The 15,348-nt window shown below is 41.2% G+C and overlaps 1 protein-coding gene across 1 annotated transcript; it reads right to left on the minus strand.

Annotated features, from left to right (window-relative positions):
• Window positions 1–1,043: 1,043 nt before the first annotated feature.
• Window positions 1,044–15,044, minus strand: sec63 (SEC63 homolog, protein translocation regulator). The gene is made up of 20 exons (XM_040017049.1): window positions 14,921–15,044; window positions 14,136–14,235; window positions 12,563–12,677; window positions 12,254–12,366; window positions 12,083–12,144; window positions 11,064–11,122; window positions 10,815–10,865; window positions 10,611–10,719; window positions 10,374–10,468; window positions 9,983–10,115; window positions 9,601–9,690; window positions 9,320–9,465; window positions 9,049–9,196; window positions 6,800–6,882; window positions 6,552–6,620; window positions 6,257–6,412; window positions 5,942–6,127; window positions 5,586–5,786; window positions 4,199–4,303; window positions 1,044–2,672 (listed from the first exon to the last, which is right to left on the minus strand). Exons 1-20 carry the CDS (start codon window positions 15,042–15,044, stop codon window positions 2,535–2,537), a joined length of 2,283 nt encoding a protein of 760 aa, XP_039872983.1. The 3' UTR covers window positions 1,044–2,534.
• Between the last annotated feature and the right edge of the window lie 304 nt (window positions 15,045–15,348).

A 15,348-nucleotide genomic window follows, 5' to 3' on the forward strand; every position in this document is an offset into this window, starting at 1 on the left:
TCACTTCATTATGCAAATGATGATGTTATATAAAGTGGTCACATGTTCACTTTCTAGCTACCGGGTTCATTTAAGAACCTGAGCTAAAGCTAACACCGTCAATCTGCAATAAGTTACGCAATATTCCTTTTAAGACCAAATACTACAAATATAAATATATACAAAATTAAATCCTGTTCAATGCATAAAATAATAAACCAGCTCATTTAAAAGATTTTATTTGAAATGATTTTTAAATACAAATAATATAGTTTTTCATTTACAATGACAGTTCCTTTGTAAACAAAAGTGGCAGATAATCATTGGGTAGTCATTTGTCCAAACTGAGGCAACTTGCCGGCCAGTTGCCTGGATAAGGTCTGTCATGGGTGGGATGGCGTATTTTACCTCACTGCATTCTCCCCCCACAGCATAAATCACTGATGCTACATTCTATTGCAGAGTGATAAATACTCAGATTACAATATTACTTGTTAGCGTACACCTGCTCTGAACACAACTACAGATGGGTATAGTTTGCACATGTGAGATTGTGTGAATGCGTATGTGGTGTGAGGAGAGCATGCTTAAACTTTCATCTCTCCCACACTGACATGATACACTAGTAAGCACTGTAAAAAAAAACAACAAAAACAAAACAAAAAAACAAAAAACAACCAACTGTATGGATATTTGTGGTGATAGATTACACATTACTGAAACTGCCAAGTTACCAGGATACAGCAAGAGCCCACAGAACTACTCAAAGTATCTCTGTTCTTTTTTTTTTTTCCTTCCCAAAGTCTAACACATGTAAAAATCAAGGTTAGATTACAACAAAACCAAACACACATTTATGTATTACATGATTAACGGAAAATTTATCAATGAAAGTGGGAGCCTGAGCTGCTGTGTGCCTCAGAAAAATGGAAAACTCCCAGGTTTGGTAAAAAAAACCAAAAAAAACAAAAACAAACCACTCAATCTGACACGGCAGTAACTGCAAACCTAAGCCTGTTCTGCTTAAGAAAAAAAACAAAACGCAAGTTTAACAGTTTTTTTTTCCCCAGATGAGTGCTGTGTGTGTCTCTCTAACGGGGATATCATACTCCCTTTTACACTCACAATGCACATACAACTGCAAAATAACTGTACTTATGGGAGGTATTGTGATGACAAAATCAGTGATATGTATCCCAATACTTATGAGCTACAGGTTATCAAAAAAAAAGAAAGAAAAAGAAAACCAACACTAAAGATTCTTACACAAGAAATTTTTTTTACTTCTCTCTCAGGAACCAGTGGTGCATAGCACCCAAGGACTTGTATGTTGCAGTATTTTAGTTGTATTCGTAAGGCCTTTTTCAGACAAGGAGTACACACTGGAATGTGCAGCAAAAAAAAAAAAAAAAAAAAAAAAAGGAAAAAAAGATTGAGATAAGGTAAGTAACTATGTAACGCTCTCTCTCTAATACATTTATATATATATATATTTTGACATCAGTATCTTATCTCCAAAAAAGACCGAAGACACACCTTTTAGTGCTAAACTAAAAGATGACTCATTCAAACAAACCCTAACACTGCAAGTTTTTTCAGCTTCCCCTCCAGTTACATTTGAGATCACATTTCAACTCGAGCTCCACCTGCTTTCAATCAACCATCTTCTCTTTCAGAAAAATAAAAAACATTTTAAAGTGAATCACACGGGGAGAAGGGGCATCACTTACAGGACTGGCTGCAGATCAGCATCCATCTGTGGAGATCTCGGTCAAAAATACGTGTACGGACAAACGAATGGCTGATTTGACAGTGGAACTAAGTAAATATCCCAAATGGCTGACTTGGTTGCGATGTCCAAAAGCAGGACTGAACTTCGCGCTTCTGCAGTATAAATGTACAATAGAAAGCATCACTGCTGTGGAAAACATCGGTGCTGAGCATTATTAAAAACAGGAGCAAAGTGTGTTGAGAATGATTTCCATACGGAGATCAGCATTTTTAATTTTGCAGATGGAATTGGCGGTTATACATCCCCACTCCCTGTCAAGAAAAGAAGAAAAGAGCCAATATAATAATAATAATAATAATAATAATAATAATAATTAGAATTCTAACAATAGGTCCTCCAGTCCACAGTGTGTCCATTTGCCATACCTGTACAAAGACACAAGGTTACATACCATTGACGCACTCGCACGCACACCCGCTCACAAACACACACGCACACACACACACACACACACACACAACAGGCCTGTTAGTATTCACAGAATTCTCTTCCGCCAGCAGCGGAAAGTGAATAAACAAGTCTCTGTAGAAAAGAGAATTTCGGGGTGTCGGGGTTCAGGTCACAGTCCATGACTTTGCAAAGGTTAAATGGAGGAGGGCTCTGTGTGTAGAAACTGTCCCCGGTGACTCTGTGAGTGTTTGTGGCTTCGCTGCTCCTCACTGACTGCTTTCTGGCTTGAGCGGGGTCAGCAGTGAATGTGTGGCCAAGTCCATGAGAGGGTAAAGGGAGGAGGGAGGGGAGGGCTGAGCGCGTACGCACGCGCTCAGTCGTTGTCCTCATCGTCATCTTCACTCTCCTCGATGCCGTCGCTGTCCTCTTGCTCCTCGTCCTCCTCCTCTGTGTCGGGGATGTCCCACTGCGGGTGGTTGTCCAGAATGGCCTTGGCCTCGTGGACCTCCAACTGCACAAACACAAAGCACTTGTGTTATCATCATTGCAATTAACACTTTCGAGTCTGTGCATATTATTTAAGGTGATTTGTAGATTATTACAAATGCTAGCATGTGCCTCAATATGACTTAAGATGCTCTTGGAAAACCGATAAGGAAATATTGTAATACAATACTGGGAAAAATGACCTGTGCACCTACATGAAATGTTAAGGATCACATGGGAATCTAGGAAATGTACAGCAGCGGTTCCTGGTTTACGGCATTTAAAATGTCAATTAAGCAAAAGGTTGCTGGTTTAATTCCAGTTACCTGCTGTGGCGACCCCTTGTGGCAAGTAAGCAGCTAAAAATATTGGTGTAATGTATGAAGTATATCAGCCAATATTTGCTGATCTATCAGAGTCAGTATTATATCTGCTGTTAAGTAAATTAACACCAAGCCAACTAATTATCTGACCTCGCTCTGATTTTAAGTGGCTGTCTTTCCCAGTCGTTTCCACTTTGTTATAAAACCACTAACAGCTGACTGGAATATTTAGTAGTGATTAAATTTCACGAATGGACTTGTGCCATCACTGTATCAAAACACTGTGAGCTCGTGAGAGTGACCCCCTTTTTTTTGTTGTTTTTAAAAAAATGTTGTTAGAAGTCCGCATGCTAATACTTTTGGCAATATAGAGTATATATTCTCCAATATATCTGATTTTTTAAATATATTAGTCTTAAAAATTCTCTTTGTGTTAGGCTCTAGTAAAGAGCCTGCAAGTGTTTTAACTCTTTCTCGCCAGTGCATCATTTAATTTATGCATTTAGTGCTTGGCCCACATGTTGTGCTTTATGGTTATTATGGATAACCTCCTCTCTGCCTGCAGAAGCGCTATTGGCCACTGACAATGGCTGACAAACTTTCATATAACACAAGGTCATTGAAAAATATATATAAAAGATGTAGCGCTAACCAGAATCCCCATTCAAAGATGTTCTACACATTTTTTTGTGTAGAACATCTAAATACACATCCAAATACTGGATGAAAATTAGGTACTAAACAAGTCATTTTATAGTATGTCTGTACGACATTGGCATTGACATTTTTTCCACTGCAAGCACCACATGCTTTCAGAATGAAACCAATCACATACTAGGTTCAAGTCTAATTTGAATAACATTGATTTGAAGATTCTGCATTTTAAGATAAAGGTGAGCAGCTATGAAATAAATAAATTCTTGACCGGTAGAAGAAACACCAAACCTTAAGTGCACTTAAAGTGCACTGCTTACAACAATACAAATCATATTGCTTCTGGCTAGCAGTCAATACCCTCATTCCTAACATCTTGGCAGCAATCAATACCATTGTTCAGTGAGCCTCAGCTACATTTGGCTGCAGCTGGTGGGTTTATTATTCCAGCCACTTTGGTAGCGAAAACCCATCATATCCAGGACAATTTGAACTGATTGGCTGACGGAAGGCCCCTCTATTTACACAGACACACACACAGACACACACTAATAAAAGGCACACACATACACACCTTGAGTGGTTTGATCTGGTCCAGTCCTAGGTAGGAATCAGAACGAAGGATAACAGAATATTGGTAGTTGCCCGTTTTGGAGGGGGCTGAAAACTTGAGCTCCACCTGGAAAAAAAAAACCCATGGAGACACACACACACACACACACACATATAAACATGTTAATTTCATGTTTCTTGATTTGATGGTGTAAAAGAGAGATTAAAACTCCCTTTAACCAAATCTAATCACAGAAGCATTCAATGTGCAGTGTATAACTGTATGACTCAGAGCACTATTGTTTTATGTATTAATTATAGCTGCAATGCTGGATTGTGGCCAAAATCCTGCGATTGATGCGAAAATACAATAGTCTCCATGTAAACAAAGCCGACCTGTTTCCATCCCCATAGAAACCACTAATGCAAGCACCAAAAGGAGGCAAAGGACAAACGCTGTGAATATTATAAACTTCTGCAATCTGCTGTCACCAATGATGTACAATCATCTAGCAGCAGAGGGCCACAGCGTGGTAGGTAATTACAAATGAACTGCCGCACGATGATGGGGTCCAACTGTAAATATTAGACCAACATTGCCTCAGGCTATGATTACTATGTTGCGCAATTACATATGGAAAACAGCTCATTACGAGCACAATGAACCTAATTATTATTCAGCGTGCGAGCAGAGAATGAGCTGTGATCATAGCCGCTATTAACTGTCCTGGCCAGAGATGAAAGCACGGCGTATTAACAGTCATGCAGCGAGAAACAACAGAAGGAACTGCTGAAGTGACAGGCTAATGGATTTCTTGACAGTGACCTGCAACGCCTCTTATTACCATCCTTGAGAGCGGGGGTGGCCAGTCATGCACGCTTAAAAACGGCCTTGTTAAGCTTTTACCTTCACATCAATCTGTGCTGGTGCTGCTGAGCACCAGGATCAGTGGTGCAAATTGTGCAAAACAAACACAGACACACACTACTCTGAGGAAATAATGACAAGTGACACAAGTGCAAAGGGTTGCTTAGCAACAGCATGTGCAAGGGGTTACAAGAAACATAAGCACACACTAACTTATTAAGACCTTTTTACCTCACATGCATTACTGTGTAATCCAAACGATATTCACAAAGTATTTTGATACAAACAATGAACTGACTGTACAGTGCTGGATCTGATGATCGTGTACATTTCTACTTTTTTAATTAAAAACAATAACAATATAAAATCATACAATTTAAAATAACAATTGTGCTGATTAATTAAGTGTAAATTATCGACCATGATGTCACCGCGTCAAATTATTTCTATGAAAAGATCCCAAATTCTCCAAAGAGTCATCTGGCACAGGCACACACTCACTTCCTGTGTGTCAGTTAAAATTCTAGTGCGGCAATCTCACCTCCTCTGTGTCTTTTAGCGTGCACACGTGACTGGGCATGGAGACGAGGGTATGCTCTCGGCGGTCAGCAATGTAGAGCCACCACCACTCCTGCTTCTCCTCTGGAAAGTAGAGACTGTAGACCGGGTGTGTCACCTTTGACTTGGTTTCTAGCAGGGCCCGCTCTCGCCGCTGGATGCTTTGTTGCAACGCTTCCCACTCCTGACAGGCAGGGGAGAAAAGAGTGACGGTTAGATTGGATAGAGCCTTTCCCTTCCATTTATCAGCTGGACCTTAACACTATAGGCTTTTAAGTGATAAAGCTCCTGCTGCTAAATCCTACGAATGACATATGCATCCGATTAACGCTCTCTGACCTCCTCGTCGTCGCCAGCCATCTCGTCGACTTCTGTGTCGCTCTGTTTGTCGCTGTCTTCGTCTCTTTCGCTCGGAGAATCCTTGTTGGCTTCGCCCTCGTCTGACTCGCTGCCTTTGTCTGACCCATCATCATCTTCCTCCTTTGTCGCCACAGTTGCTGCTGTTGTTGTTGTTGTTGCGGCTTCCTGCGACACCAGTATCAATAATGAAAAGTTATGCTGAAAGCACCGTTGTTTTAAATAATCATCTGACAGCAGGTGGATGCTGGTGCTAGTTTAATTCAGGTGTAACTGACTGAGTGAGTGGCTGCTTACATTTCCTGCCACGGTGCCATTGGCCTGCTTGTTTTTGGCAGGAGCAGGAGTGGCTTTCTTCTTGGTTAACTTTTTCTTCTTGGACTTGGCTGTCTTTTTAGCCCCTTTATTCTTGTTCTGCCACACTTTGGTTTTGGCTTTACTTGTGTCTCCTTGCTTCAGATCAGACACACAAAAAAAAGAAAACGTGAACATGATTCTTTGAACCATTAAACTTTTACAGCTTTTAAGTTGCCCAAGCAAACTGAACATAAACTAATCTGAGCCAAAATGGTTTCTGCATGTGTGATCTTACCGCTTCCTCTGTAGTGGCAGTCTCATCTCCTTGACACGGCACTGGCTCTTGCTCTTGTTCAAACATGTCCTACACACACATCAACAAGCAGAGTTAACTGATGCTATCCAGCCATGTTTTCAGTCAACAGTGCACTCTAATGGTGATCCGCAGTAGTGCATGTGCAAGGCAGCAGAACCTGGTTTCTAGTAACTTATTGTTATGTCAAGTATTATGTAGGTGTTGAGTCACACGGAAACATTTCTTACCGCCATCCGTTTCCTGTTTAAGGTGACGGTTACTGTGACGATTGAGCCTGCCGTGATGTTACTACTGTCTTCATCATCAAGGACTGCAAAAAAACAAACCCAAAAACATTAATGTCTAAAAGTTGAACACAGAAAAACATAATGTACACACTTGTGCCACAAGAGAAAACTCTAAATGATCAGCAGTTCAGCCAAACCGGACTAAAGCTTACAATACTTCTTCTTACAGCCATACAGAAACAACCATAATTTTTCTTCATTAATCCATCTTCCACATCTACAGTAACATGAAACTGAAGTCGAAATCAAAGTAACATATTTTTCCCCTACCCTGTAGTGTAATTATGCGTCTTCCTTGTTTTCTATGTCGGTTTTGTAAGCATCAGCTTTAGAAACATTTACCAAAATGAGAAAATATACAAATATTCGATATCCACTTTGTTAGCTACACCTGTTTAACTGCACATGAATGCAAATATTCTATCAGCTGATTACATTGCAGCAACTCAGTAGATTTGGGCATGTATGGTCAAACTGAGCATCAGAATTAGTGAATAAAGGTGATTTAAGTGACTTTGTTAGTGCCAGACAGGCAAGTCTGAGTATTTCAGATCAGATGCCCAACACAGCACTCTCTAGGATTTACAGAGAATGGTTTGAAAAACAGGAAATATCCAGTGAGTGGCAGTTCTCCTGGAGAAATTGCCTTGTTGATGCCCGAGGTCAGAGGACAATAACCAGACTGCTTTGAGCTGATAGGATGGCAACAGTAACTCAAATAAAGCACCCGTTACAAGCAAGGTATGCAGAAGAGCTTCTCTCAACACACCACACACGCTGAAGCTTGAAGCTGATGAGCGATAGCAAAAAAAAAAAAAGACTGAGGGTGCCACTCTTGTCAGCCAAAAACAGACAACTGGAGCTACACAGCCTGCACAGGCTCAGCAAAATGGGCTAATAGAAGATTGGAAAAATGTTGCATGGCCTGATTCGCCTCTGCTTCTGCTGCGCAATGCAGATGTTAGGGTTGGGATTTGCTGTAAATAACACAAAAGTATGGATGCATGCTGCTGCTGGTGGTGGTGTAATGGTGCAGGGGGATATTTTCTTGCCACACTTTAGGGCCCTTAGTACAAGCTGAACATTGTTTAGACACCACAGCCTCCTATTGTTGCTCACCATGTCCACCCTGTATGATCATAGTGTACCCATCTCCTGACGTCTACTTCCAAGCAGGACAACACACCATGTCACAAAGGTTAAATAATCTCAGATTTCTTTACTAAGTATGACAATGAGTTGACTGAGCAGATCTAAAACCAACAGAACACCTTTGAGATTGTGAAAAGGAGCATCATGAATGTGCAGCCCAGCATTGAGTCAATGACATGAAGCGTTAAGTCAGTTCTAAAGGACGAAGGAGTCCAAAACAATGCTCACAAGATGTCTCTATTAAAGTGGTCAGTGAGTTTATGTTACACTCCCCCCCCCCCTCCCTTTCCGGTTACAGCTTCCCATTCCCCTGAGGCCCCCACAAGACATGACAACATCTACAGCCTGTCACACTGCCACAAGCATGAGCCTCTTGTCACAGGTAGACAGATGCTTGACTCTGCACAGTGATACTGTTGGCAGTTGTAGTTTGGTAGAAAGAAAAGGTTCCTACATGAAACTCCTCACAACAAGATTTGTTCAGTAACAATGTCATGATGTCAATGGCATTTCCTCACACTTGGGCTGTGCACAGTTCCATATTTACATCCAACACATCCAATAAATAAATAAATTTAAAAAAAATGAGCAACTCACACCAAAGCAACATTAACCTCCTAGGACCTGGCGTCCACATATGTGGACATCGCATTTTGGGTTGTCTAGACCAAAATACTAAATGTTACTCTACAAGGGCCTGATATCCACTTACCAGGACATTATGCTGTCACTGTTCTATCAAAATTTAAAGCGAATATCCTCATATGTGGATCTCATTTTTCTCAGAAACGAAAATAAGGTACAAAAAAAAAAAAAAAAAAAAAAAAACATGCAATTCTTTGTTTTTTACATTCATCAGATCCCAAACAGCCCAAATAGCAAAGACAAATTAAAAATGCATGCCATGAAAGAGTTCGGGTCTTAGGAGGTTAATGGATCTACGGCACTAATGGCCAGAGAACAGTCTGTTAAAAAACAGCAGATCAGACTATCAAAGGTCTGCTATGAACAAACAAAGTGTGTTTTTAAGGACTGACCCTGCAGTTTGATATCCATGGTGATGTGAGGGAAGCTGCCCAGCACAGCCATGACCTCGTCGTACTTCTCCTCTCCAAGGAAACGCAGCATGTTTCGTCTGTCGGAGTCCTTCAGACTCACCAAGTCCTGGAGGGTTCGCACCTTATACTAAAGTAGGGAGGAGGAAGAGGATGGCAGTGAGAGAATACGTGACCTGTCGACCATAAAACATCTTTATCTCCCATTATATTACACACAGTATGCGGGCACATGCAAACTCTCGTTAGATACCTTTTTAGAAATGCAGTATCGGAGGTGCTCCTCTTCAAAGTGAGGCAGCTGCAGCAGCGGTGACTTTGACTCCTTCAGGCCCTGCACTATCATCTGGGTCAATTTCATACAGTTCTCTATGGTCACCAAGCGAGGAGCACTGAAACCTGAGGAGAGACATTAGCATTTATGGAAAAGTATACAAAGATTTCATGATGTTGGTAGCACCAATAGAAATAAAAAAAAAAAAAATGTATAACAGTAGTCAAAGAGCTGTAATAATGTGTAGTATATATGCAAACCTCTGCTGTTGGCCATAAAAATAAGCTGACAGCCCACATTGATCATCTCCTGGAGAAGCGCTGGAGTCTTTTTCACCACAAACCTCTGATCTGGAACAGAAACATACAACATTTTATTTAAAGAGCCAGTGAAATTTATCAAAAGCACTGAATGAAGCGCTGCATTGTTTATCTGATGTAGAGAAGGATATATTATTATTTGTGTTATATTCTATTCTAAGATGAAGCCTCATTTATTAGCTCCTGATAAATGAGGCTTCATTAATCTTTTGAACAACTAGGCCAGATCTACTTGAAGATTTCTTTTTTTAATAAAATAATTAAACAAGCATAATTAGTAAAAATGTAAATTCCAGTGAGTATCATTCAGCATGTGTCCTACCTTCCTCTAATTCCTCAGACACGTCCATGCGGGCCAAGTGAGCTAACACCAACACCCTGGCCTTCAGACTGTAGGGATAGTAGAACGGAGGCTCCTTCTTCTTCACATTGATATTTCCTAATTCACGGATCAACTATGGGAGAGTTGGGAGGCAGTCATTATAACATACTGTATTGTACAAAAATATCATCTTCCACGTTGCGTGCTGAATTCTGGGTTACTGGCAATGAACTTCAATCACACAGGAAATGAAATCGCAATGAGAACGCTCTTTTCCTTCCTCATCTCCAAAACTGCCATCTCAAAAACAACATCTGGACATAACACCCCCCTCAAACCAAGTTTCTTCTCTTATGAAGCTTCTTTCACACAAGCAAACTTCTGTTTTTACCTGCGGCACTTCAACGTTGTCTGTGGGTCTTATGGTTGCTTCTTTATTGTTGCGAGGATCGAATTCGAGTGCTGCCGTCAACACCATGATTAACCCTGGAGGCCAGAGTCAGCCAAAATTACAATTTGTTAATGCAATCAGGAAGAAGACCGAATTTATATCAACATAACCTTTGCTGAATAAAGTAAAGCATGTGTAATGCTACAGAACGTCCCAATATGTGAACCAGAAACTCACGTTTCATGTTCATATTCGGTGTCTTGCACATGAAATGCATAAAGAGCTGGGTAGTGTTAATGAGGATCTGGTCTCCACTGTATCGGATTGAGCGGTACCACCATGTCCCCTAAAGTACAAAGAAAAAGAACAACCAGTATGAGAAACACAGATTATAACAATACAAGGCTTCTATTTCTATATGAAATCATGATGAACACTTACCACAACAACAGGAAGGATAACCATAAAGGCAAGTCCATACACCAACAGCACCTATAAAATGAAAATAAAGCAGTTCGATCCAACCAAGTCTTTCAATTTGATCTACAATAGCCCGCATAGTGTTGTTTTTTTTTAATAAAGTATGGTTGTTGTTTTTTTGGAATATAGGGGCTCTCTGCTATTAAGAAAAAATAAAAATCACAAATGAGATTTATCAGTTAACTCTACAATGAAATAATGGACAAATACCAGCATTGAGTTCTTCTGGTCAACAATCCAGGCAGGCAGGGCAATGCCAAAGCTGGTTGCTAGAAAAGGGAGACATAAGAGGCAATGGAATTAAACAGGAAAATTCCCTTTACACATGCTGAAAGCAACCTTTCTGCAAAAGCACTCCTCTGTGTCGCACATTACTTGTAAGGGTGAGCAATCTAATGATACTGTGTTGTTGATGATCTAAATTTGGCATATGAAACAGTATAATCAGCTCAGTTAAACTTTTCTACACCACGTCTACCATGGCTGGTAGTGACACAATGAGAGTGATGCTCACTGGGTGCACTACTGATCCCTGATGTGCAACTTGAATAGCAAACAGAAGACAGAATGGCAGGTGAAGATGACTCTGCAGTGTGGAAATGATTTGGATGCTCAGTAACTGAATGCAAAGTTGGCAGGGAATCTGTTGGGACAACCTGTAATCTAATCACAATCTTGTTCTACCATGTTGAAAATTGATCTTCACTGAAGGCAGTATCGAAGTAATCAGCTAGTCTGATGACTCAGACTAGGCAACGGTTTAATTTTCTGGGGCTTCAGGTGTGGCCGGAATGTCTAGAGAATAGATAATGGATCAAGACTTCCTGTTCTGTGCATCATGATTGTGTACAAATGCGGATACAGTTTTAAAAAGCTAATAAAAAGTCAAGTTGTTTTCAGATGATGTGACTGTTTAAAGATAGCACAAAGTCTCTTTTTTGCTCTCCTCTCTGTTTGTCTGCATGCAGCCAAGCCTCCTCAAAAAAACTAAAACTAGAAAACTCCACTTACGAAATCCAAAAGTGTGCTTTCATTCCATTAGTGGAGCCGCACAGACAAAGAGTGTGTGTGAAAGTGGAGCAAACTCTTTTTCGTATCATCCCTGCTCTTACTGGACTGTGCTGTTTCAAATGATTTACTACAAGTTAACAGGTAACTGTTTCACCAGCATCAGTGGAGAAGGTGCACCAATGCATTAAACTGGTGTGCATTAGAGAAGCTTCACTTACCTCCTGGGCCGTCAGGGTTTCCATACATTTCCCAGTTCTGCCTTGACTGTTCATTGGTTAGACTGCAGGGGGAAAAAAACAAAAAACAGATTATTTGATCAACCCAGAACTCTGGGCTAGAAGATGTAATCTGGCTGGCATGAACAAAGTCAAAACCACAATGATACTTACGCAGCATAAGCCTTAGCAATTCTCATGAATGTGGCCTCATCGCCACCTTTGTCGGGGTGATACTTGAGTGACAGTACACGGTACTGCTTCTTGATTTCTGACAGCGATGCACCCTGAAACACAAATACACCACATGTAATGTAGGTAACAAAGACAATCAGCCCTAATTTAAAGAAGACTGAGAAGTCCCAGAAATCCAGAAAGACGTTTTGAGCTTGAGTGAGATGTGGAAGTAATACAAAAAATAAAAATGTAACATTAAGGACTTCAGTGGCTTTGCAATAAACCATTTGTTTTGTGTGTGTTTACCGGGTCCAAGCTGAGGACTTCATATGGATTATACTCCTGGTACTCTCTGTCCAGCTTAGACACCTTGTAGGCCAGCAGCAAAAACACGAGCCACCCAAATAACAAGGCTGCTTTCCTGAAAATGTCAGCACACAAACAGGAAACATGAATAAACATCTGGGCTATAGAGCCCACATGAGACATCTGTCATTTTCAGAAACACTTCCGATGACTAGATCCACATTAATATAACACTGCAACTGAAATGATCTTTACCATTTAAAGCTACAAACATTCTATCATAATTTGAAACACTAAAAGCAAATTTCAACCCAACACATCCAAACACAAGGACATGCCACGTTCTGACATTGTTGTTTGTTTAATATTTATGCGTTGAAGTTGAACTTGTTACCATGACAATGGCAAAAACCTGTGGCCTGCTCTGCAGCATCTGTTGCCATGACGACAGCTCACTAGCCAGAGTTGTCTGAGTTGCTCGACCAGAGAAATACATGATGGATTCTTATAATAAACACGATCCCGATGATACACTTGTGAGAGGGAAACAGATACTGAGATTTTGAGAGTGAGGCTGAGATGATCGCTTTGATTTTTTCCACCCCGGTAAACAAGCTGTGTGTTTCCACCGTCTTCTGTACTAAGAGCAGCCAAGCAAGGGAAGGCTTTATAAATGCCAGTTGTTAAATACTGGGCGTAAATACAGGATGTGGGTCTAGTGAAGGTGCGAGAGAGGAGTAAGTGGGAGTAAGAAGCTGTTAAACCACGCAGAGCGAATAAACAGCTCTTAGAAGACAGGGTGATGTTAAGATAAATGTTAAGCAGTGCAGCTAAATGTTTACAGCCACAGCACAAGTCACACGCAAACAACATAAACTGCACTCATGCCAAAAGCAAGTTCTTATACGCACGCAAAAAGAGAATATTCAGTCTGACCATAACATATACCGCAACACATTCTTTGTCCAGCTGGAAAAACCCTCAGAGTGAATCTATATGCTGTCAGAAACAGGTACAGTATCGAGACGATGTCTGAGTGATCACAGTGTTAACAGCTTGGGCCAGTCAATCCTAAATAACAGCAGCGATGTGACGTTCAACAAGCAGGCAAACAACCAAGCATGCAAGCTTGTTATTATACTGTCCAGGAAGTGTTGTCCAAATATAAGTCAACATATTTATATGCAAGTCGTGATCCTCTTTCAGCTGGTCCCTTTAGTGGTCACCAAAGCAAATCATATGCCTCCATGTCACCCTAGCCCTAGCTTCCACACCAACCCTCTGAATTCCACCTTCACTACATCCGTGAATCTTCCCTGTAAAGAATACAAAGATAGTGTTATGAAGGACTTCAAACTAAAACTTCTTATGGCTTCGGTGTAACGCACGATAGAGTCCCATTCATAACTCAAGTCTCAAACCAGTTATAAATAAGACATTCGCTTTCATAGATGTTACCTCCGGAAAAATTCTTTAGAAAGGGAAGCTGAGGAAATCCACCAAACAACAAGAAAAGCATGTGTGGGACGAGCTACTATAAGTACAAACCCAAAGTTCAATTCAGCAGACTCACTTTAGTGTTGGCACGATGCTCTGCTGCGACTTCATCAGCCTGAGCCGATACCACAGACACCTGCCGTGCACCCGCCGTAGGCTCTTTAGGCGCAGTTGTTCTGAGACAAGAGGAAGCACATTAGCAGTATGAAAACAGCCACAATCAGTATGCATAACAACAATGCAACAATTCAGTGAGATTGCCTGGCTGCACAGAGCCACTACTGTGCCAGGGGGAGGGTTTATTAATGTTGTTTACTTCAATCAGCTCGAATTTTGTATTACTTCATCTTCCATCCTATTGCAGAAGATGGACAAATAATGATTTTATCAGTTTAGTGGCTCTGTGTTTATTAACTTCCATAAATTATCTGAGGTCACTACGATAACCGGTTTACCTGCCAGTCAGATTCTCCCAGTCAGATTCTCCCAGTAGACCAGCTGCATAAAGTTTGCTACCATAACTTATATAACAGCTTATGCTGGCTGCATTCTGTGGACTAGCATAGAGTCTCGCTAAGATAGGGAGCTATCAAGAGGAGGTCAATAAAAGCGCAAAGGAAAGCTTAAGCGCGTGCCAGAGTGACGCTGGCTTTTGGTGTTTTAGCTGTGCAGTTAGCTCATGTTTCCAGGCGCCTGTGTCGCTGGGTTTCACTGCAAAGCTTCTGGAGGTAGACCCAAATGGAGGCTAAATCGTGGCCAGCTGGTAGCCGTATACGAGCCAAAATACCGCCAGAAAACTTCATGTTAAGTTAGACAGTTAAGTTAGCTCAGTTAGCACTGAGCCACACAGTCAGGCCTTACCAGCATTTTGATCCCGGGGCCAGAGGTAATATGTGGCCGGGATCACAATAAGTCCGACGAAGGACGTTAGGAAATAGAAAAAGGTATTGCCGCTGTCATCGTACTGGAACTGTTGCCCGGCCATTTCGTAGCGGCGCTTGGGTCGCCCTTCTTCTCCACCGCTGCTCTTCCCCCTTCAAGCCCAATGTGTGATACCTGACAGACCGTTAGCAATCCAGCCAAGAGAGCTCGATGCTATGGATGCATCGGTGTACGTGGTGTACGCCTGCGCAATGTGGTTTGCCTTCTTCTTCTTTTAATGCTTTAAAACCTTTCCCGCGTTAGCGACCCCTAGCGGTGGCATTGGAGATCAGCGTGTGAATGGTTTCAAGATTCCAAGTGTTTATTGTCATGTGTACAGAAGAAATAGCATTTCTCTGTGCAATTAA

The sequence above is a fragment of the Simochromis diagramma genome, unplaced genomic scaffold, assembly GCF_900408965.1.
Source record: "Simochromis diagramma unplaced genomic scaffold, fSimDia1.1 OVJJ01000802.1, whole genome shotgun sequence".
NCBI classification, from domain to species: domain Eukaryota; kingdom Metazoa; phylum Chordata; class Actinopteri; order Cichliformes; family Cichlidae; genus Simochromis; species Simochromis diagramma.